At 47.3% G+C, this 21,092-nt stretch overlaps 1 protein-coding gene across 12 annotated transcripts in view; it reads left to right on the top strand.

Annotated features, from left to right (window-relative positions):
• Positions 1 to 21,092, top strand: part of ACACB (acetyl-CoA carboxylase beta) — a 110,389-nt gene that overhangs the window by 64,039 nt on the left and 25,258 nt on the right. For 9 of the 12 annotated variants that reach the window (XM_033097297.1, XM_033097295.1, XM_033097296.1 and 6 more), the window contains 18 exons: positions 1,461 to 1,649; positions 3,230 to 3,330; positions 4,587 to 4,613; positions 4,902 to 4,990; positions 5,079 to 5,203; positions 5,956 to 6,069; positions 6,226 to 6,339; positions 6,618 to 6,659; positions 6,864 to 6,953; positions 9,781 to 9,899; positions 11,778 to 11,915; positions 12,727 to 12,826; positions 12,916 to 13,023; positions 15,722 to 15,778; positions 16,017 to 16,058; positions 17,076 to 17,291; positions 19,049 to 19,204; positions 20,025 to 20,228. In XM_033097297.1, coding sequence (XP_032953188.1) covers positions 1,461 to 1,649; positions 3,230 to 3,330; positions 4,587 to 4,613; positions 4,902 to 4,990; positions 5,079 to 5,203; positions 5,956 to 6,069; positions 6,226 to 6,339; positions 6,618 to 6,659; positions 6,864 to 6,953; positions 9,781 to 9,899; positions 11,778 to 11,915; positions 12,727 to 12,826; positions 12,916 to 13,023; positions 15,722 to 15,778; positions 16,017 to 16,058; positions 17,076 to 17,291; positions 19,049 to 19,204; positions 20,025 to 20,228 — 2,031 coding nt within the window. The remainder of the gene's footprint in view (positions 1 to 1,460; positions 1,650 to 3,229; positions 3,331 to 4,586; positions 4,614 to 4,901; positions 4,991 to 5,078; positions 5,204 to 5,955; positions 6,070 to 6,225; positions 6,340 to 6,617; positions 6,660 to 6,863; positions 6,954 to 9,780; positions 9,900 to 11,777; positions 11,916 to 12,726; positions 12,827 to 12,915; positions 13,024 to 15,721; positions 15,779 to 16,016; positions 16,059 to 17,075; positions 17,292 to 19,048; positions 19,205 to 20,024; positions 20,229 to 21,092) is intronic. The other 3 variants (XM_033097301.1, XM_033097302.1, XM_033097305.1) reach the window with 3 other exon arrangements.

The raw sequence follows: 21,092 nt of genomic DNA, 5'->3' as shown, positions 1-21,092 counted from the left end.
AGGGTAGGTGTGTATGCTGCATACCTGTGTAGGTCTGTGTGAAGGGCCAGAAGGAGTTACTCCATGGAATCAGAGGTCTTGACTGACGTGATTGACTTAAGGCGTGAGAAAATGGTTAGTCCTCCGTTGTTTTTATGAAGGACCCGTTCTCAGAGAATGCCTCAATTTGTAAACATGGATACGCATTTCTCTGTGATTATAAATTGTTGTAAAAGTGACAGTTGGGTTTTTGGGGTTCAGTTCAGCTCGACACAGAGAATGTTCCAGTAGTAAGTTAAGAGTGGAGTCAGTGTGGTTTACCCTGTGAAAGAGAGAATGAGGAAAGCACTTGGTTCAGACACGCAACTCTGTTCATTGTTTACCATCCCAGGGTCCTGTTGTCTACTCACTCGATAGCGAAATAAGAAGTCCTCAAATTTGCAGACCTCTGTTAAAGACCCCTGACACTAAACCTAACATCAATAGGGATAAAACTGTGTTGCGTTACATTCCGTCTCAGAATAGCAAACATAGGGATGGTGGTGATGCTGGTGACAATAAAAATGGTCAACCCTTGTCTAGTACAGACTATGTGCCAGCTGCTATTCTAAGCACTTAAAATGTATTGTCATTTAATCCTCCCAACCTAGGTGGTAGAAACTCTCATTTAGTTCAGTTGTACAGACGAGGAAACTGAGGCACAGGGAGGCTAAGACACTTGCCATGTTTTACCCATAAAGAGCCAAAGACGGGATTTGAACCCTAGCTATCTGGCTTCTGAGTCCATGCTCTTAACCCTTGTGCTATGCTTCCTAATTGTGATTGCTGTCATTGCAACCTTGATTTAGTCTTTGCACTTGCCAGTGCATGCATCATTTCATTTTTAAACCTCATACCCACGTTATGGGGTTGGTGCCATTATTCTACTCCTTTAAAAGCCATCAACGTATCATCTACTGGCATACCCAGAAATAGTGCAGAGCAGCTGTTAATAGTCTCTGGAGTTAGATGGCTTGAGTTTGCATCCTGGCTTTGCTGGGTGACTTTGAGTAACTTAATTAACCTCTCTGTGTTTCAGTTTCCTCATCTGTAAAATGGGAATAATGATTATACGTACTTCATTGGGTTGTTTCTGAGGGTCAAATAAGAACGTGCAAATAAAGGTCTTAGAACAGTGTCTGGGTACTAAGCATCCCACAAACATTAGCTCTTCCCATGGCCTTATGTTTTATCCTCACACCATACTGGCTCTCTGGATGCAGGTAGCGGGGAGTGGGGGCCTTCCTGGGTGGGGAAACTGGGTTCCCCTTGTGGTCAGTGGGCCATTCCACTCAGGACTGTTCCAGTGTCTGCTGGGTCCAGATCTTCAGCCGCTTGAGTGCACGGGACTGGATGGGTTGAGTGTGTCGGGCACCCCGTGGTGGGTGGCTGTACCCACGCCCTTGCAGGGCCTCAGGCCAATGCTGTGGTTCCCGCTGCAGCTGAAGGAGTGGGTGCAGAAGCTCATGATGACCCTCCGACACCCGTCGCTGCCGCTGCTGGAGCTGCAAGAGATCATGACCAGCGTGTCGGGCCGCATTCCCGCCCCCGTGGAGAAGTCGGTCCGCAGGGTGATGGCCCAGTATGCCAGCAACATCACGTCGGTGCTGTGCCAGTTCCCCAGCCAGCAGGTAAGTGCCCCACTCAGCCCCATCACAGTACCCGCGTTAGGCCAGGGGGTTCCTTGAAAACTAACTCTGCTCCCAGGAAGTCTGGATATCTGGTCTCTCGTTGAGTTGGGCTTTCTGAGACCCAGTGACAGCCCGAGATGTTCGGGGCTGAGTGTTGTCTTTCAAGCCTTCTCTGCAGAATCCTAGCATTTCTACCAAAGCACCAATTGTTGAGATGAACGGGGACAGTTATTAAGCCTCATTCCATAAACTTCGGATTCAGAATAGGAGTAAGCAGTTGGTGCAAATAAAGCGAGCATTGTCCATACACTGGTGTAATTTCCTGATATAATAGAGGAAATTGTAGGGTGTGGGGGTTTTTTTGGCTTGTTTTGTAGCTTAGATTCTCTTCCTCTGGTGTTTATGAAGGTAGAGCCTTGGGGCTGTAAGGATAGATAATATTTTTTTAAGAATGGAAACCATTCCAGGGTAATATAAAACATCTCTAATAGTTCTACATTGGCCTCATTTTGTTCCTTTTTGTTGTTGCTTTTATCAAGTATTTTAAAGGTAATTTGCACTTGGAAGAGCCCCCTCTGCCAGTCTGTCTTCGTGCCCTCTGTCTGGTTGGAAGGTCTACCTACCATCGTCATTCCCCCCCACACACCTTAGTGACTGGGGAAGCTACAGTACAGGTCAGGTCATTCCCAGAGGTCAGCCACTCTAGAGGTTGGAGTATTGTTCCACCATAAAAAGCGATGAAATACTGATTGCTGCTACCACATGGATGAACCTAGAAAACCTGCTAGGTGAAAGCAGCCAGTCGCAAAAAGCCACATGTTGCATGATTCGATTCACATGAAATATCCAGAATAGGCAAATCCGTAGAGGAAGAGAGTAGATTGGTAATTGCCAGGAGCTCGGAGAAGGGGCAGTGGGGAGTGGCTGTGAATGACTGTCGGGTTCCTTTTTGGAGCAATAAAATGCTCTCAAATTAGATAGCGGCAACAGTGGCACAACTCTAAATATACTAAAAACCACTGAATTTATTGTATACTTTAAAAAGGGAGGAATATTGTGGTATGTGAATTATACCCCAGCTGAAAAATAATAAAGCAAAACTCTAAAGGACCCCAGTTGAGAAAAGTACACGTTTGAACCTTTCAGGAATTTGTCATTGATGCAGATTTATTCATTAAAGATATTTTTGTTGCCAAAAACAATACGCCAACGACATTCCATCTAATTATAAAAATAGGACCCCTCCCCACCTAGCACCCTCATGTTCCCTGAGTTTGGAAATTCCCTTCTCTTTTCCTACAGCATTCATATTTGTGGAGAGGTGTAATACAAATGTATGAATGTCTTTATGCAATTATTGTCACCCTGGGCTCTTGAATTCCTCAAATTATATGTTGAGTGGGATGAACAGAGCTGTTTCTGGGTGGCCAGAGGGCTATGGGGCTGGGATTTTCTTCTTTCGAATGAGCCTCGGACAGCACCTAGAGTGGGAGCCTGTGGTGTGTCCTTCTGGTGACTTACATGTGGTGACTGGATTGTGTGGTTGTGAGTGGCCAGACCTGTCTTCTTTTCCCATCCAGATAGCTACCATCCTGGACTGCCACGCGGCCACCCTGCAGCGGAAAGCCGACCGGGAGGTCTTCTTCATGAACACGCAGAGCATCGTGCAGTTGGTCCAGAGGTGAATCCTGGGCCCTCCTTGGGGGTGCGGTTGTCACACTTTATCGTCCTGTGTGTTGCCCCAGCTGCTGGTCGGGGTGGCGGGGTGGGTCTCTTAAGGGCAGGCTCAAACTGGGAGACGGTGCATGGGGTCCAGAGACCCTGATCACGGTTCTGGCATAGCCATTCCTAACAGCAGAAGCCCGGGCAAGGCACTTTCTTCTGTGCGTCTCAGTTTGCCGGTGTGCAAAATGGGAATGAAAACACCTGACACATGAAATGTCATTCTGAGTTCTGAGTATTAATGAATCCTGAGTCCTTGTGGCAGCTTTGATTATGAGATAGTGAGACGAAATGGCTTCATGTGCCGCAAAGGACTGGACAGGTGATTGCAGTTTTTGGTGGTGGGCATTGCAAAGGAGAGGATGAAGAATTTGTGTTTTATCTTAAGTAGCTATTGAGCAGAGAGAACTATTCTGATGATGAACTGCCATTTTGCATGAAAAGTTAACCCAGGAAGCAAGCATGGCTTCTAAAGACAGAATCAAAGCATTGTCAAACTGGAATGAGTTAATTCATGTATCCCATGTTCCCGAAGCTATCAGAGGTGCAGAGAAGGTAGGGCTGTAGGAGGTGTCCCTGCTTTTCAGGGCACTTCCTGGCTCATGTGGATTCCCACTGGCAATACAGGATTGACGCTGAGGAAGGAGATCTTTGTGTGGCTTCCCCACAAAGAGTTTCACAGCCAAGGGCCAAGTGGGTCTCTCTCCCCAGAACACTTCAACAGCTACGCTAACCTTAAACCCATCCTTTAGCTTCAGAGAAATACCTAGAAGAAGCGAACAAATGATAAATCGAATTCCCTATCTGATTTTTCTGTGTTGAACATAAATATCAGAGCTCTGTTCTAAGGGGGTGTGTGTGTGTGTGTGTGTGTGTGTGTGTGTGTGTGTGTGGTTTTTTTAAAAAAACCTCGCTTTGAATAAAGGAGCGTTTTAGGTCCCCTCTTTTGTAGCTGTTTGGTGATGCTAGGGGTAAGCTCATCGCAGCGTCTCTAAAACTCAGTGACACAAGTCCTAAGAAACTCAATTCCCTGTGTTCAGAAATGATTTAGAAGAGGAAATGTTTTGGGGAATGTCCAGGGTAAAATTTGGTTTTAAAAGGGAAACAAAGGGAGGCCTTTTTTTGGGTCTTTCAGTTCTGTTTTGGTTTTTTCCAAACTGTCTTTATACAGTGGATGGTTAATTGAGAATTTTTGTTTTCAATCATGCATGCAAGGCTGACCCCGTTCAGCATCCCAACTCTGTAAGTGTTTTTCCTTCTCTCTGGGAATGGGGCAGGTGCCATCCAAAGGTTCAGGCTTGACCTCTGATTCCGTGTATGCTTGGGCAAGTCACTGTTCTCTTTGGCCTGCAGAGTTAGCACCAATGAACTGACTCACACATCCCGCCCAGGCCTAAACATGAGGGGGTGCAGCCACCAGATGCTTTATTAGTTGTCTTGTTTTGGAAACCCTACAAGCCCTGGCTGTGGATGTTCATTTGCACCAGGAAGCGGAGTCGATCATTAAAACAGACTTTCTTTCCTCCCCAGATACCGCAGCGGGACCCGTGGCTACATGAAGGCAGTGGTGTTGGATCTCCTGCGAAAATATTTACATGTCGAGCACCATTTCCAACAAGGCAAGAGTCGCCGCTGGCACTGGTGATCAGCCCGCAGGCGGGAGGGGCCCTGAGCCTTACCCCCTTGCGGCCTTTTGTCTCCCTGTAGCCCACTACGACAAGTGTGTGATAAACCTCAGGGAACAGCTGAAGCCCGATATGTCCCAGGTGCTGGACTGCATCTTCTCCCATGCGCAGGTGGCTAAGAAGAACCAGCTGGTGATCATGTTGATCGTAAGCAGGAAAGGGCGCCCTGTACTCAGAGTGGGGGTAGCACAAGGGTCTGCAGACTTCTTCTGGAAAGCACCAGAGAGAGTAAATATTTTAGGTTTTGCTGATCATATGGTCTCTGTCCGCACCTCTCAAAACTGCCTTTGTACAATGAAAGCAAGTGGGCTTGGCTGTGTTCTGATCAACTTTATTTGCAAAACCAGGCAGTGGGTGGGATTTGTCAGACCCTGGGGGAGAGCATAACTGACACTCACAAAGCACCTACTATGTGCCAGGCACTCCTGACATACTTGGGATAAGGCATATTGCCTTTCTGAGCTTCAGTATATTTATCTGAAAAATGGGGATCGTAACAGCAATTCCTTAGAAGGTTGGGAGAATTTAGAGATATGAATGTCAAGGGTCTAGCTGCTTGCCTGGCACATACTAAGTACCTCATAATTGCTGACCATTAATAGCGATGCAGCCAGAGACTTAGATGTATTTTTCTTCTTACCAGATGTGTAGGGCTTGTTTTAGGGTGGATGAATGGGTGATCGAATGAATGAATGAATGAATGAATGATACATACATAACATACATACATACATGGTGGAAAGGGGTAAGGGTATGTACATCAGACTATACCGGGCATCTTCAGAGGACCAGGCAGCTGTCTGGTTTGCCAGGGCAGCTGCATCCCCAGTCGAGGGTGAATGCTGGCATATTTCTTTCTAGTGGACAAAAGCCACTTGGATTCTGTTTTGTCCCCAAAGGATGAGCTCTGTGGCCCAGACCCTTCCCTGTCGGAGGAGCTCACCTCCATCCTCAACGACCTCACTCAGCTGAGCAAAAGCGAGCACTGCAAAGTGGCCCTCAGAGCCAGACAGGTAGGGTCAGGGGTGAGGGTCGTGCGGTACTACCCTCCCCCCCATGTTTGTCCCCCGCTATGCACAGCCCCTCTCCTGCCGTCCCATGTCCAACCCAGATGGGCTTCTCCCCTGTAAGGCAGGCTTACTCCAATCCCTCTGCCCCCTCCCCCGTAGGTCTTGATTGCCTCCCACCTCCCTTCCTACGAGCTGAGGCACAACCAGGTGGAGTCCATTTTCCTGTCTGCCATCGACTCATACGGCCACCAATTTTGCCCGGAAAACCTCAAGGTGAGACTGTCTCCATCCCCCTGTCACAGAGCACATACTGTGGCCAAGTGGGGCCTCGGGGGAAGTGGGCCCCACTGGCACTGGGGTGGAGGGCAAAGTCGCAAATACCAGTGGTTTAGTCCAGTGTGGCCAGGGTTGCCCAAGGGGGCTGTCAGGGGAGGCTCAGGTAGCAGGGCTCACCCAGGGGGTATGATTTTAAAAAGTCAAGTATGATGGAGCATTTCTGGAAGCTGAGAACCTCACATACTCGTAACTGAGTCATGGCTTCATCTTCCCAGGGTCTCCTGTCCCCTGACTCTGGCTCATTTACAAGCTTCCAGGTAACCCCTCTGCGTCTGAAACTGGGAGCCCCGGGTGCAGTCAGCCTAGAGCTGCTTCCACTTTCAGACCTTACAGGCCTGGGACACTGGTAGCGTTTTGTAATAACACCACCAGCTTCCCCTGCTCCCACCCCTCCCACTTACCCGACTGTTGGTTAAAACTTGTTAACATTTACTTTTCCTTTGTTCCCCCGTTTCCTGTAGAAATTAATACTCTCAGAAACGACCATATTTGATGTCCTGCCCACTTTCTTCTATCATGCTAACAAAGTCGTTTGCATGGCGTCCTTGGAGGTAAGTGGGAGCGGCCCATGTAACAGCACAGCACCGGGCATACCAGTTCTAGCAGCCATGCACCTGACCTGAGGCCATATGCCTTGCAAACATGATCTTATCATTCTCCCTATAAGGCAGGTACCGTTACTATCCCTATTGTACAGAGAAGGGAACTGAGGCTCAGAGAGGTAATGCAACTTGCTCAAGGTCGCACAGCTAGGAAGTGGCAGAACCAGGATTCACACTAGGTCTTGCTGGTCACCCCTGCTAGCTCGTCCAAACTTTCCAACTCACCTACATCAGTGACCTTTGAAAGACTTTTCCACTTGGAACTAAAAGAGCAAGAAGGAGCCTAGGTGCTCCCAGTGTGACGGGGCAGAGGAGGGTGTGACCAGCAGCAAAACCCAGATGAGAGCCAGGTCGTCTTGCTCCAGCTCCGGTCTTCCTTAATTCAGGGCCTCAGAGGTTTTGTTAGTTTCAGGGCATCACAGTGTTTAATCTGCTTTTTCATAATCCTTTCAAAGAAATAGGAGATGATGACTTATGTTTTCAACCTGATTCTTTTCCCCTTGGTAGTTTTTCCTCATTTCTTCACTCTGTGATCTTGGAGTCTTGGTCTCCTGGGCACCCCCACTCCTTCTTCTGCCATCTTTTATACCTGTTTGTCCCCCATCCAGATTCTGGCAGGCTAATTAGGTCTCCATGGAGACCATTTTGGGCTTGTGAGCATATGACAGCTACAGAGTCTCCTGGGACTGCAATTTTTGCCACCTCCCTGCTTTCAACTCAAAAAATGCTTCTCATATCCCACTTTGTTTCCAGGAGTGAGATCCAATACAGATCTTGAGTACTTATTTTTTTCTCTCGCCAATTTTAACATATTTATTGAAACCTACTATGTGCCAGGTGCTGGGGATACAGCAGGGGACAACCATAGTTTTTGCCCTGGTGGAGCCTCTCTCTAGTTGGGGAGAGATACACATTAAATAGTCCTTTAATTACGCATGGGACGGGGCTGCAATGGGAAAATAGAGTCATGGTGAGAATTGGACAGCAGGATTTAATCTTACCTAGGGGGTTTAACTCAGGCTTGATGAGGAAGTCACATGAAAGCAGGTATCTGAAGAGCGAATAGGAATTGGTGGGAGGGAGAAGCAGAGAGATTCTAATCAGTGGGAACGGCGTATGGAGAGGTTGGAGCTGCGTGACCTCTGGCAAGTTGCTTTCCTTCTCTGGACTTTCAGATTCTCAAGCTTTAGGTGGGGGTAGTAATATCCACCTCACAGGATGCTTTGAAGGTAAACGAGTAAGCACCTGAAGTGGATATTGGTTGCCGCCCGTCATCCGAACGCCTGTCTTATTTGGATGGGCCCTATGTCAGGTGGAAAGCAGCAATTTACCTTCTTCACTCTTTGAAATGCTACATCCCATTTATTTCCGTGAGAGAATTTTCTAGAGTGCTTTACACATCCCATCACTTTGTTCAGCGGATTTATGGAATGTAATCCAAGCTTTTCTCCAAGACTCAAGGTGAGCATTGTGAACATAATAACATTTGCACTTGGCCTCTTGAGATGTGCAGAGTTTTGTCCCTGCTCTGAATGTGTCTGGCATCTCCAAGACTATCACCCCATTCGATGATTCTCTAGAAAGATCCACAGGGCACAGCATATAGCTTTGCTCGTGGCTGTGACTTATTACAGTGAAAGGACACAAAGCACAATCAGCAGAGGAAAAAGGCACATGGGGTGAAGTCCAGAGGAAACAAGGCGCGAGATGCCTCTAGACACAATTCTTTGAGCAACAAGTTGTGACAACAAGTGTGAAATGAAGCTCGTTAGAGACTCAGCACCCAGGGTTTTTACTTGGGGGCTCGTCATATAGGCATCCTCTGTCTAGCATGTACCAAGATTGTAAACTCCCGGAAGGAAAGTACGTGATGAACATACATCATATCGTTTGCACGGTTTAGGCTCCATGAACTGTTCTTATCAGGACATTGTGCAAACTTTTCCAAAATCCAACTTCCCAGATGCTAGCCAAAGACCACCCTTGCAAGCCCGTCTTTCAAAGAATGGCAGTTAGGCCTGCTATGCTAACTCTGCACAATCCTCGTATTCCCTATCCAGTTACAAACCTCCCAGCGCTTAAACTCTAGAACCGTGTTGTCCGATAACGGCATCCACTGGCCACACACAGCTCGTGAGCACTTGAAATACGACTAGTTGGAATTGAGCTGTGCTCTCAGTGTAAAATACACACTGGATTCCAAAGTCTAAGTATTACGGAAAACTTAAAATACCTCAGTAATTTTTTACATTTGATTACATGTTGAAATGATAATATTTTAGGTATTGGAAATGAAACAAAATTATTATTAAAATTATTTTTCCCTTGTCTTTTTTAAGTAGCCACTAGAAAATTTTAAATTAAAGTTACATAGGTGGCTCCTATTCGATTTGTGTCCATCGGACAGCGAGTGCTACTCTAGAGCAGGAGTTGGCAAACTACAGCCCATCGGCCACATCTGGCCCCCTGCCTGTTTTTGTAAATAAAGTTTTATTGGAACAGCAATGCTCATTCATTTACATATCGTCTGTGGCTGCATCTGGGCTACCACAGCAGAACTGAGTAGTTGCAATAGAGATGATATATCCCGCAAAGTGTAAAATATTTGTTATGTAGCCCTTTGTAGAGAAAGATTCTGAAATGTGAACTAATTTGCTCTTGACTACTGCTTAGAGGTAATTGAGAGATCATTTCTCCAGCCTGAGTTTTCTCAGGTTTCAGGGGTATTCTGCAGTGCCCTCTTGAGAGAATGGCCCCTGTGTTTCTGTTCCATTAGGTTTATGTGCGGAGGGGCTACATCGCCTATGAGTTAAACAGCCTGCAGCACCGGCAGCTTCCGGACGGCACCTGCGTGGTGGAATTCCGGTTCATGCTGCCCTCCTCTCACCCAAACCGGTATGGAGTGGTTCATACCCGGGGGTGGCTTGTGTTTCTTTTCTCCCTGACCACTGTAGTCCTATTTTTGGAGGAATCCAGCAAGTATGTCTGGGGACAATGCTTGGGAGACGTCAGGGACACCATTTCCCCACTGTGGAAACTCGCCACATCTGTTCTCTCATGCTCAAAATAGAAATAATCCAAACCTACCTCATACACCTGTACTGGGTAGCCACCACCCACATGTAGGCTATTTAAATTAAAATGAATGAAAATTAGAAATTCAATTCCTTAGTCATACCAGCCACCTTTAAAGTACTCAGTAGCCAGATAGGGCTTGTGGCTGTCATATTGGATAGTGCAGTTCTAGAACATTCCATCATCTTTCATATTTATCATTTATTTTTACCTTTATTTCAAAAGAAAAAAAATTGTGACATTTTGTCCAGTGGAGAGAAAGGGAGACGGACTGCATGTGACCTGGAATCATTTTGGGGACTGTGGGAGGTGTGGTGTGACAACTTTTGAAATTATCTGCCCCCGAGGAGGAATTCGTTTCTTTTTCGATTTCATTGTCTCAGCAGTTCAAATGGGTTAGGAAAGGAAGGGCGGCTGTCCTGAAGCCTGTGGGTCAGTCGTGTCTTTTCTCTTAGGAAGCACCTACGCTTGCTTGTGGCAGGGTTATTGGTTGGGACCCTCAGCACGGGCACAGCATCCTGTTTTCACCCAGAGAGACACTGACGACCTGAAGGGATTCCCTGATTTGTCTCAGGTCCTCACTGCCGCTATCAGCTGGGAGTGCCTGATGCTTATTCGGGGCCTGTGGCCTCAGAGGAGACCCCGCTTGCAGCTGACCCAGGACCCCACTCCTCATGGCCTCTGGGAAAGACCAGAGCAGTGAAGTCTCCCTTCCCAGCAGGACCTGACCGGGCCCTCCACACCTGTGTCTGTAGAGCCAGGCCCGTTATGCATTGGGTCAGGGGACTATGGGAAGGACAGATGAGAGAACAGCAGGGATTCTTGTGGGCTGCAGCCAGGACTTAGGTCCAGGCCCAAGGGGGGCTGTGAGCACATCGGCGAGGCGGAAGCTGAGCTCGGCCCTGGCTCGGGCTGTCGTTCTAGCCCACTGGTTGTTGCCCTGCAGGAAAGCAAGCCTGCGAGGCCAAACCTTTCCATGTTTTTTTTTTTTTTTTCCTAGAGAAGCAGCACAGCTAGACTTAAAAAAAAAAATCTGAAGTCCCTCAACTTTGCAAGGGATTTATGGGCAGGGATTAATGTATAGGACTATATTAAAAATGCCGCAGAGACCAAAGTCAGTCTTTGGGCTGAATTCAGCCCAGGCTGCCATGCCAGTTTGTTGCCTCTGCATTTAGCTGTCCGGAGCAGTGGGCCTGGATGGTGATTTCAGGGGTATAAAAGGAAGGCACACACAGGCCCTGCCTCACCTGGGTCAGCGCTTCCCAAGAGCACACCCAGGTTTGACGATTCACAAGGCAGATTTTACAGGACTCAGTAGGTCGCCATGCTCACCACTATTTCTTAATACAGCAAAGGGACACAAAGTACAGTCCGCAAAGGCAAAAGGGGTTTGAGGTTTCCAGAGGAAACCAGGCACAAGCTTCCAAGAGTCCTTTCCCGGTACAGGACACGTTTCATTCCCCCAGCAACAAGTTGTGACCGCGTGTGGGAAATGCTGTCCAGCAGCTGGTTAGAAACTCAGCTCTTAGTCCTCAGCCACTGGCCCCGTCCTCAATCCCCTCTACCCCCAATGTTTAGCCCCCCTTTTGGGTGGGCTCTAATGCTAGTCTGGCTCACCGAAGTTTCCATGGCAGGAGCAGTTCTTGGGGCCAGATCTTGGAGCAGCGGCCTCATCCCCTACTTCCTGTCCCCCTGCAGGATGGCTATGCCCATCAGTGTCACCAACCCCGACCTGCTGAGGCACAGCACTGAGCTGTTCATGGACAGTGGCTTCTCCCCCCTGTGCCAGCGGATGGGGGCCATGGTCGCCTTCCGGAGATTCGAGGAGTTCACCAGGTACCCAGTGTGGCCCGGTCTCCCAGATACCCCGAGCAGAAGGGCCAAGTGAGCTTCTCCTGACTCCCACTTGTTCATGTGACACACTAGGTTGGGGTGGCCCAGCCACATGGCACAGTGAGTTAATAATAACAAAAGAACATCGTCGCCAAGAGTGTGGGCTTTCGTGTCAGCTGGCCTGTGTTTGAATTCTGGCTCTGTGCCTCCTGAGACTGAGCAAATTACTGAATCTCTCTCTGTGCCTTAGTATTCTCATCTGTACAATGGGAATAAGAGAAGGATCAACTTCAGAGATCACTAGGAAAATTAAACAAGATAGTGCATATTGAGAATTATATTTAAAGTATAATTGATATGTAAATAACATGCCCAGTAAATGTCACCTATCAGTCTTATTACAATTATTGCCCTTTTTCAAACTGTTGCTGTGTGTTATGCATCGTGCTTGGATTGTTTTGTATCCTCACACAGCCATAGGAGGCTCGATCACTTCTGTTATCCTCAGTTGATTCGGTGAGGTGAGGTGAGGTGGTGAGGATCTCCCAGCTGGTAAAGGAGGGGGGGCCCAGCTGATGTCCCAGAGTTTGGACAGCCTTTCTTTCATGTTCAGTCTCAGATAACGGGGGCTCATTCTTCCCTTTTGGGAAAGACCCCATCAGTGATGCCTTGGAAATGGTCAGGAACCGAATGAACTCTGCGGAGTTGTAGGAGCTCACCGAGTGGTGGCTGGGAAAGAGGGAGGGCCCAGGTCTAACCTACGACCTTGTGGGGGAGCAGCCCCTCAGCCCCGCTCTCTGCCCCACACCCCCAGGAACTTTGATGAAGTCATCTCCTGCTTCGCCAACGTGCCCAGGGACACCCCCCTTTTCGGCAAGGCCCGCACTTCCTTGTACTGTGACGAAGACGGCAAGGTGAATGTCTAAGCAGGGAGCAAGCCGAGGAGGGGGCAGGCTGGGGCTCCAGCTCCTTCCATTGCCCACCTTTGTGTTTTTCCTCCTAGAACTTCAGAGAAGAGCCGATCCACATCTTGAATGTGGCCATCCAGTGCGCGGACCACCTGCAGGACGAGGAGCTGGTGCCGATTTTGCGGACATTTGTACAGTCCAAGGTGCACTGGGCTATGCCTCTGCCTCGTGGCCCTGGAGGAGGGGTGGGGCCTGTCTTGGCGAGGTGTCTGATGCACCTGAGACATGCTCAGTGTCTCAGAGCCACAGACTTGGCTTCCTGTCCTAGCTCTGCTTCTCGTTGCCCATGACCTTGGGCAGAGGTGGCCGAATGTGAATCCTTCTCTATCACACGAGGGAGGCATTTCTTTCCCTCGCAGGGTGTTGGCAATGATGAAATGACCCAGTATCTATACACCCTGTAGCATTGAGGACACAGTCAATAAATAGTTTTAGGTTTGGGGGGAATATTTTTGTTGGATAACCCAGAAAACTCACAATTGTAAAATGGTCACTTAACATTGACATCCGTTTCTGCAAGTAACTGCAGGTTGCTTTTATACATATGTGGTTGCCATTTCCAGGATATGTTCTCACCCTGACAGTGAGACAGCTGTTATGTATGCTCAAGGATCTCAGCTGCAGACATGTGGAGCAGCTTGGCAAGTGAAGGTGGTAGAAATAGCAGGAAGGCACTGTGTGACCTCAGGCAGGTCACTGTACCTCTCTGATCTGTAGTTTCCCCATCTGTAAAATGGGATGCTAAGATTCTTAGCTCATAAATTAATTAAATCTACCAGGCACACTGGCTGTTAGTTCTTGACCCTGCTGACTTGGTCTTAACTTTAAGAACACTTGGAAATTTTCATTGCTTTTTAGTCTGTTTATTTGTATTTGTGTTGAATTTCCTGTATTATCCTGGTGCTAGGGACACTTCTTACTTCCTCTGACTTGGTGTCCCTCAGAGAACATGGCCTGGTGCTTTCTGAGTAGGAGATGGACCATTGATGTCGTGGATAAGGCCATGAAAGCTCAGGGACATCATCGTTAGTGATTTACTTAGCCTTTCCTTGGTTGATGAGCAGCTAATGATTTCCATTGTAGAAAACATTTAAGGTGCAGACAAGTCGGAAAAGTAGGTTTAGAAACAAAACCCACAACCGCACCATCCAGGGGCAGCCACTGTGAAAGTATTGGCATATTTCCACCAAGCCTTTTTCTTTTTGGCATAGCTGATGTCCTTATTGGATTTTCAGCTTGGTGGCCCACAGTGCAGATAAGGTGACATCTGAGCTGATTGATAGCTCGCCTGCCCCTCTAACCAATCAGATGACACTCAGGATACTTGGTGGTTCTTACCCAGCGAGGGCAATGGGAGGGGTGTCAGAATCACCTGTGGAAAGTGTGGGCAATGGCACATCCTGCTGTGTGGACGACTGTGCCCTGGGTGTCACGTGGCTGTAGAAAGGAAGGAAACTTCTCTAAATAGCGACCTAGGAGGATATTTGTGAGCTAGAAAAAATTAAATGTAGGTATCTCTGTAAAGTATGTAATATACATGTATATATAACATACTGAAGAGAGGAAAGCTAAAACAATATACACCTACTGGGAGAAAGGAAAGAATTTTTGTTATATATTTTATGTTATATATTTTATGATTTAAATTTTTTTACGTTAAGCAGAAATGTGTGTACATTGTCGCACACATACACTGTCGCACACACACACACTCACACACGCACATACATACATTCACGCGTACCTTTAGTTGAGAACCGAAAATCAGGCTCCCTGTAACCAGGCTGGTTTTCCCACATTAGAATCCTCTTCATTTTCCAGTTTCTCCTGTTCACTTTCCAACCTGCATCCCGTTCATTTCCTCCTTTTGTGTATGTCTGGTTACCTCTTTCTGAGTGGGCTATGACTGTTCTTTTCCCCTAATAATTTTTCTTACCATATGGACAAATTAATAACTTTATTTTTTTTTTGTCTTCTGGGTTTTTTTCTTTCCCCAGAAAACTGTATGTAATAATATTTATTTTGTTTAGGGAGCAGCTAAAAAGTTTTGTGCTTTTCTTGGCTTGTTGTATTTTGAAGTCTAACATACAGAAAAGTGTGCAAATCATAAGTGTGTAGCCTGATGAATTTTCACAGTGAATTCCCAAGTATAACCAGCATTCAGATCAAGAAATGAACGTTTCTGGCCCCATCTCAAGTCTCCTTCTGGTCTCTACCCCTCCCCCACAGAGATAACCAACCACTCTCCTGACTTCTAACAATACTGATTAGTTTTGTCTGTCCTTTAATTTTGGCTACATGAAATAATTTACTTGTCTTTTTCTTTTTTTTTTTTTGGTTAATATAACAGTGCTCATCCCTGCCCGTTTCATGAAAGATTTCATGAAATATTAAAAAAAATACATATGTATTTTAATGTAACAGCTTTATTGAATATAGTTCACATACCACACTATTCTTCCGTTTAAAATATACAATGCAATGATTTTTCATGTATTCATAGAGTTGTGTAACCGTCATTATGATAATTATATTTTAGAACATTTTCACCACCACCCCCTAAAAATCTGTACCCATCAGTAGTCATCCCCCATTTTTGTTTGTCCCACCACCCTCTCCTGTTGCCCTAGGCAACCACTCATCTACTTTCTGTCTCTATGGATTTGCCTTTTCTGGACATTTCACATAAATGGAGTCGTGCAGTAATGAGGTCTCTTGTGACTGGCATTTTTCACTCAGCAATACTGTTTTCAAGGTTCATCCACGTGGTAACTTGCATCAGGACTTTATTCCTTTTTGTGGCTGAATACAATTCCATTGTGTGTTTGGTTTTTAATGCAGAAAAACATCCTTGTGGATTACGGACTCCGAAGAATCACATTCCTGATTGCCCAAGAGGTCAGTCCAATTCTCAGTGCATCGTATGAGTCTTTTTTCCATTCTCCAAGACCCAGTGCCATTTATTTGACGTTTACTCTGTACTTTAGGGCAGAAGTGATCAATTGCTAGAGAAGGAATGGCTTTCCAAATGATTCATTCTAGAAGCAGATGGGGTTATCGTTAAAAACCAGTATACAAATATTTAAATGAGGCTTGCTTAATTTAATTGTCTTTTGTATGGATTTTCTGTTTGCAGAAAGAATTTCCCAAGTTTTTCACATTCAGAGCAAGAGACCAGGTATGACCACAAGCAATATTGTTCTCTCTTCCCTGGCCTCTTTGATATTCAAGAAGAATGTCCCAGTCTGGAGGTCTCCCTGTATTCTACAACATGGCAACTTTTGTGCAGACTCTGGCCTTCCTCTGGGGTTGTATTTCCAATGAGAGCCCCGTGTTTCTATGTCAGCCTCACTCCTCCTGTCCTCTCAGCCTTCGCTCCACGAGCCTGTCTCACGTGGACAATTTTTGTACTTGCTGGTGGACTCAGTGAGATGGTCCTCCCAACTTCTTTTCCTATGTTCTTCTAGAACAGTGGTTGGCAAACTGGCTTGTAAGCTAGCCTGTTTTTATAAATAAAGTCTGATTGGAACATGGCCACACCCATGTGGTCACACATACCTGTGGCTTTCTCACTCCAGCAGCTGAATCGAGTAGTCGTGACAGACCGTATGGTCCACCAGTCCTCCGGCCCGTGAAGGAAGTTTGCTGATCCCTGTTCTAAGACAGACGGACTTGTTCCCAATGTCGATTCAAGACTACCAAATTCAGAATTTCGCGTTTTAATTGATCCAAAGCCTTCTCTAGTTAAGACCCATCCTTTCTCAGGCTTCTTTGTTTTCTCTAAAGTTCATTCTCTAGCACTGTCAGTTGCATCCTCTTGGGGGCCAGTTTCCACAAATACACCAGGCGTTAGTGACTTCTTGAGAAATACTCTGTGACAGACCGAGACCTGCTTGTTTGTGCTGGCAGGTGCTAGGACCTGGCTGGGTTCCTCTGAAAGCTGAGAGTTTTATGCCAGCACGCCAGACTTACACGCCCGTGGCTGTCCTCTGGGCCGTCCCCAAATCCCAAATCTCTTGCGCCCTGGGGGTTGCTCACAAGTAGGGGGACACGATGACTGCTGCATTCGTAGTGCTAAACCACACACACCAGGGGCTGCAGGGCAGTGTGGACCAAGCAGGCTCTTGGCCTCTGTCGGACTCGGTGTGTGTCTGTGTGTGTGTGTGTCTGTCTTCTCTGTCTCGTCGGCCTGCAGTTTGCAGAAGATCGCATTTACCGTCACCTGGAGCCCGCCCTGGCCTTCCAGCTGGAGCTCAGCCGGATGCGCAATTTCGATCTGACTGCCGTGCCCTGCGCCAACCACAAGATGCACCTTTACCTGGGCTCTGCCAAGGTGAAGGAAGGTGCGGAAGTGACGGACCACAGGTTCTTCATCCGCGCCATCATCAGGCACTCGGACCTGATTACAAAGGTAAAATGTCACAGGATGTTTCTTTCTCCCTCTGAGCTTGTCACTCCTATGCTTTGTTGAGTTCCTGCTTTTGTGCCAGGCCCTGCGTTGTGCACTGGGAATTGCAGGATGCATGGGGCACACACGGCCCTGCCCTTGTGACACTCGAGTCTGGGGGGAGGAGGCCGAACTTGAAATGGCCTATTTTCAGGTCCCAGCTGGTGGCACGTGGATTCATTTCTTGTGTCAATATGGATCTCTCTGCATGAGGAGAATTGAGAGGATAGAAAGATGCTGGTTTGTTAAGTGAGTTTCTTATATTTGCTGATTATATGATCATTTCTCATTGTTTCATGCATTTAGAAAAGTCACCGGGGTTATTTTGTGAAAATTTCAAACAATTCTGAAAACTACAGCTGACTCTTGAACACCATGGGTCTGAACTGTGCAGGTTCAGATTTTTGACTGTGGGAGGTCAGCGCCCCTAATCCCTGTGTTCAAGGGTCAGCTGTACTTTTAAAAATCAAGGAAAAGGACCCAGAATCCTGCCACTCAGGAGTCAGCCCTGTTGTGTCTTGAATTATTACCCTTTGTAGGAATAATTCAATACATACCATGTTTCCCCGAAAATAAGACCTAGCCGGACAATCAGCTCTAATGCGTCTTTTGGAGCAAAAATCAATATAAGACCTGATCTTATTTTACTATAATTTTACTATATTGTATTACATAAGACCCGATCTTAATTCTACTATAAGATCAGGTCTTATATTAATTTTTGCTCCAAAAGACGCATTAGGGCTGATTGTCCGGCTAGGTCTTATTTTCGGGGAAACACAGTAGTATTGTAGGTATAGTTACAGATGAAGCTCAAGTGGACAAATCATTTGAGGACTTGTTTTTGTTACTGGTCAGTCACTTATAGACCTCTTTCCATTTAATGAAGATAATCCACTCCATGTTATTTCCTTGCGTGGATGTACTGTGTGTGTATTTTTTTTCCCCCTACTAATCCCTTGTTGATGGATGTTAAGCTGATCTCAGTGTTTTGCTGCCTCAGTCAACTAGATATTTTAATGGGTTTTACTATTATTCATGTGCAGTAAGGCCAACGGATCAGGAGACAGTTGCCATTGAAAAGATTGTTTGTTCCTCAGAGGGCCCAGAAGGAGGGAGCTCTCCATTCCATGGAGGGCCACATTGGGAAGCACCGGGGTCAGCCAGGAGACGGGGGGCAGGGGGAACTTGGGGCAAGAGCCCTTATTGTGGTTTCCGCAGGAAGGAACAGGTGAGGCAGGGTAAGCAGGCTTGGGATTGGCTAGTTTGAGGAATTTCAGCCGGTTCTGAGCATAGGGGCTGTCTCTAGGTGCCTGGTACCTGAGCCTGGGGTGATTAGGGCAGGGGAATGGTGGCCTGGAGTGTGAAAGCCCAGTAAAGGAAGTGGTTGGGGTGTGGGCTCTGGATTGGTTGGTTTGAAGTTGAAAAGCATGCTCGTGGGTGAGTTGTGTTACTATCTCTAGGACTTAGCCAGCTCTCGAAGGGGCAGTCCCTCTGGGGTCAGCAAGGTTGTCAAAGCATCAGAATACAGAAAATAAAAGATGGTGGATGCACTCAATGGCCTTTGTCATCTCTTCACCTTCGGAGGCAGGGCTCTGCCCTTCCCACCTGGCACACTTTTAAAGGAGAAGAATGTTTTCCTCTCCCCCGCCTCTCTGAGGCCAGCTGGGAGCGGGTCCTGCACCCCTTGACTTAGCGGCTGCCCCTCTCACCTTTGGCAGGAAGCCTCCTTTGAGTACCTACAGAATGAGGGTGAGCGGCTGCTGTTGGAGGCCATGGACGAGCTGGAGGTGGCGTTCAACAACACCAGCGTGCGCACCGACTGCAACCACATCTTCCTCAACTTCGTGCCCACGGTCATCATGGACCCCTACAAGGTCTCACCTTTGGGGAGGCCCTCCCTGAGCTCTGGGCTCAACTTCCCTGGGACCCATGGCTCTTTGTGCTATGCCACTTTGGGCATTGTCTCCTGGCACTCGAGACCTGAGTGCTAGGATGCGTATGTGCGCATTTGAACCTTGGTGGCTGCAGGTGGAAAACAAACATTCCATTGTTTAATTCTAGAGCCATATTTTAGCCACCACCCTGAGGCCTATCCCTGTTCCGAGGTTCACCCTTCATGGCCGTACTTCACTTGTAGGACAGCACGGATGTCCCAAATGTCTTGCAAAACAAAAGTTTGTCCTCTTCCTGGTTCTAGGCTCTGTTGGGGGCTCCGTCGGCTGGTTCTTCATGAGCAGGCAGGGTTTACGGTGGTGATTCTGGGATGGAATGAGTCCTGGTACATCAGGTTGGCATCTGTGGGGTGCAAAGGACCCATGCTGGTGCCCCAGCTCCACCAGTCCACGTCATTCCCAGAAGAGAAGATGCATAGGCTTGAGATGCATGGAGATAAAGGCAGTGTAACGTAGGAGAACGAGCTGTCAGTTCCAGCCTCAGTTTCCTCATCTAAACGGGGGAGGAAAATGCCGGCCTCTCTGAGTGATGATGAGGACGGAATGAGATGATGAGCTTTTAAATGCTTAGCAAGCTGCCTTTGGTGGTTATCATTAGCTCACAGTTGTCGGACACATACTACGTCCCAGGCTTTTTGCGTTCAGTCTGTCTCATCCTTCCGTTACTGCCAGTGCTAGAACTGTCACTAGCAAGGTGTGCAGAGTGGGCTCTGACATTGGAACTTCTGTGGTTTGGGGGCAGATTGAGGAGTCGGTGCGTTCCATGGTGATGCGCTACGGCAGCCGGCTGTGGAAACTGCGCGTGCTGCAGGCGGAGGTCAAGATCAACATCCGGCAGGCCACCGCCAGCAGTGTGCTTCCCATCCGCCTGTTCATCACCAACGAGTCGGGCTACTACCTGGACATCAGCCTCTACAAAGAAGTCACCGATCTCAGATCCGGAAACGTAAGGCTGGGCCCGGTCACGGAGGTCCAGGTCAAAGCAGAGGCAGGCCGCTCGGGCGAGCAAAACACATTCGAGTGACATTCGGTGGGCGTCCTGCCTTGCGCGCCGGAGTGGGGCAGCCCCTCCGAGCTGTCTGAGAGACGTGTTAGCGTCCGAATCCCAGTTGTTCGTGCCCCTGGAAGGAGAATGATTTCAAAGTTGACTCCATTCTAGGACCATATTCGGGATAAGATGTGGGTACCATGGTTGATTATAATGCTGCTCCCTGGTGGTTCTCTTAGTGAAATGGGTATTTTTCCCAACCATTTTTTTTAGAACAGACTTTGTAAAGTGAATCAAATATCCTACTGGCTGCCGTTTATATATACATATGTATATACACATAAATATATATGTATATATAAAACTTTATTTTGAACTAATTACTCTCAAGAAGTCGCAAAATTAGTACAGAGGGAAAAACAGTACGGTGAGTTCCCGTGTACCCTTCACCCAGCTCCCAGTGATAACATCTTATGTAACGTGGGATCTTGTCAAAATAGGACATTTACACTGTACAGTATTATGAACTCAAATGCAGACTTTATTTGGGATCCACCAGGTTTTATGCACTGTGTGTGTGTCTCGTACTATGATAGTTACATTTGGGGGCTGTTTCCTCACTTACTGCCCCTCTTTGTTCTGGTTGCCCACAGTGGCAGACAAGAGAAGATGAGCTCTCCCTGCACTCACTTTGTTCTGTGATGTGACATGCTTCGCTTTCCGTCCACTGTGTTTTCACTGAGAACCGGGTCTACATAAGTTTGGCAGGAGCGTGGTTCCCTGAGACTTGCCTCCCTCATGCTCTTGTTTTTTCTTTCTTTT

This window comes from Rhinolophus ferrumequinum, chromosome 25, assembly GCF_004115265.2.
Source record: "Rhinolophus ferrumequinum isolate MPI-CBG mRhiFer1 chromosome 25, mRhiFer1_v1.p, whole genome shotgun sequence".
NCBI lineage: Eukaryota > Metazoa > Chordata > Mammalia > Chiroptera > Rhinolophidae > Rhinolophus > Rhinolophus ferrumequinum.
This window is presented reverse-complemented; position numbering and strand designations above follow the sequence as displayed.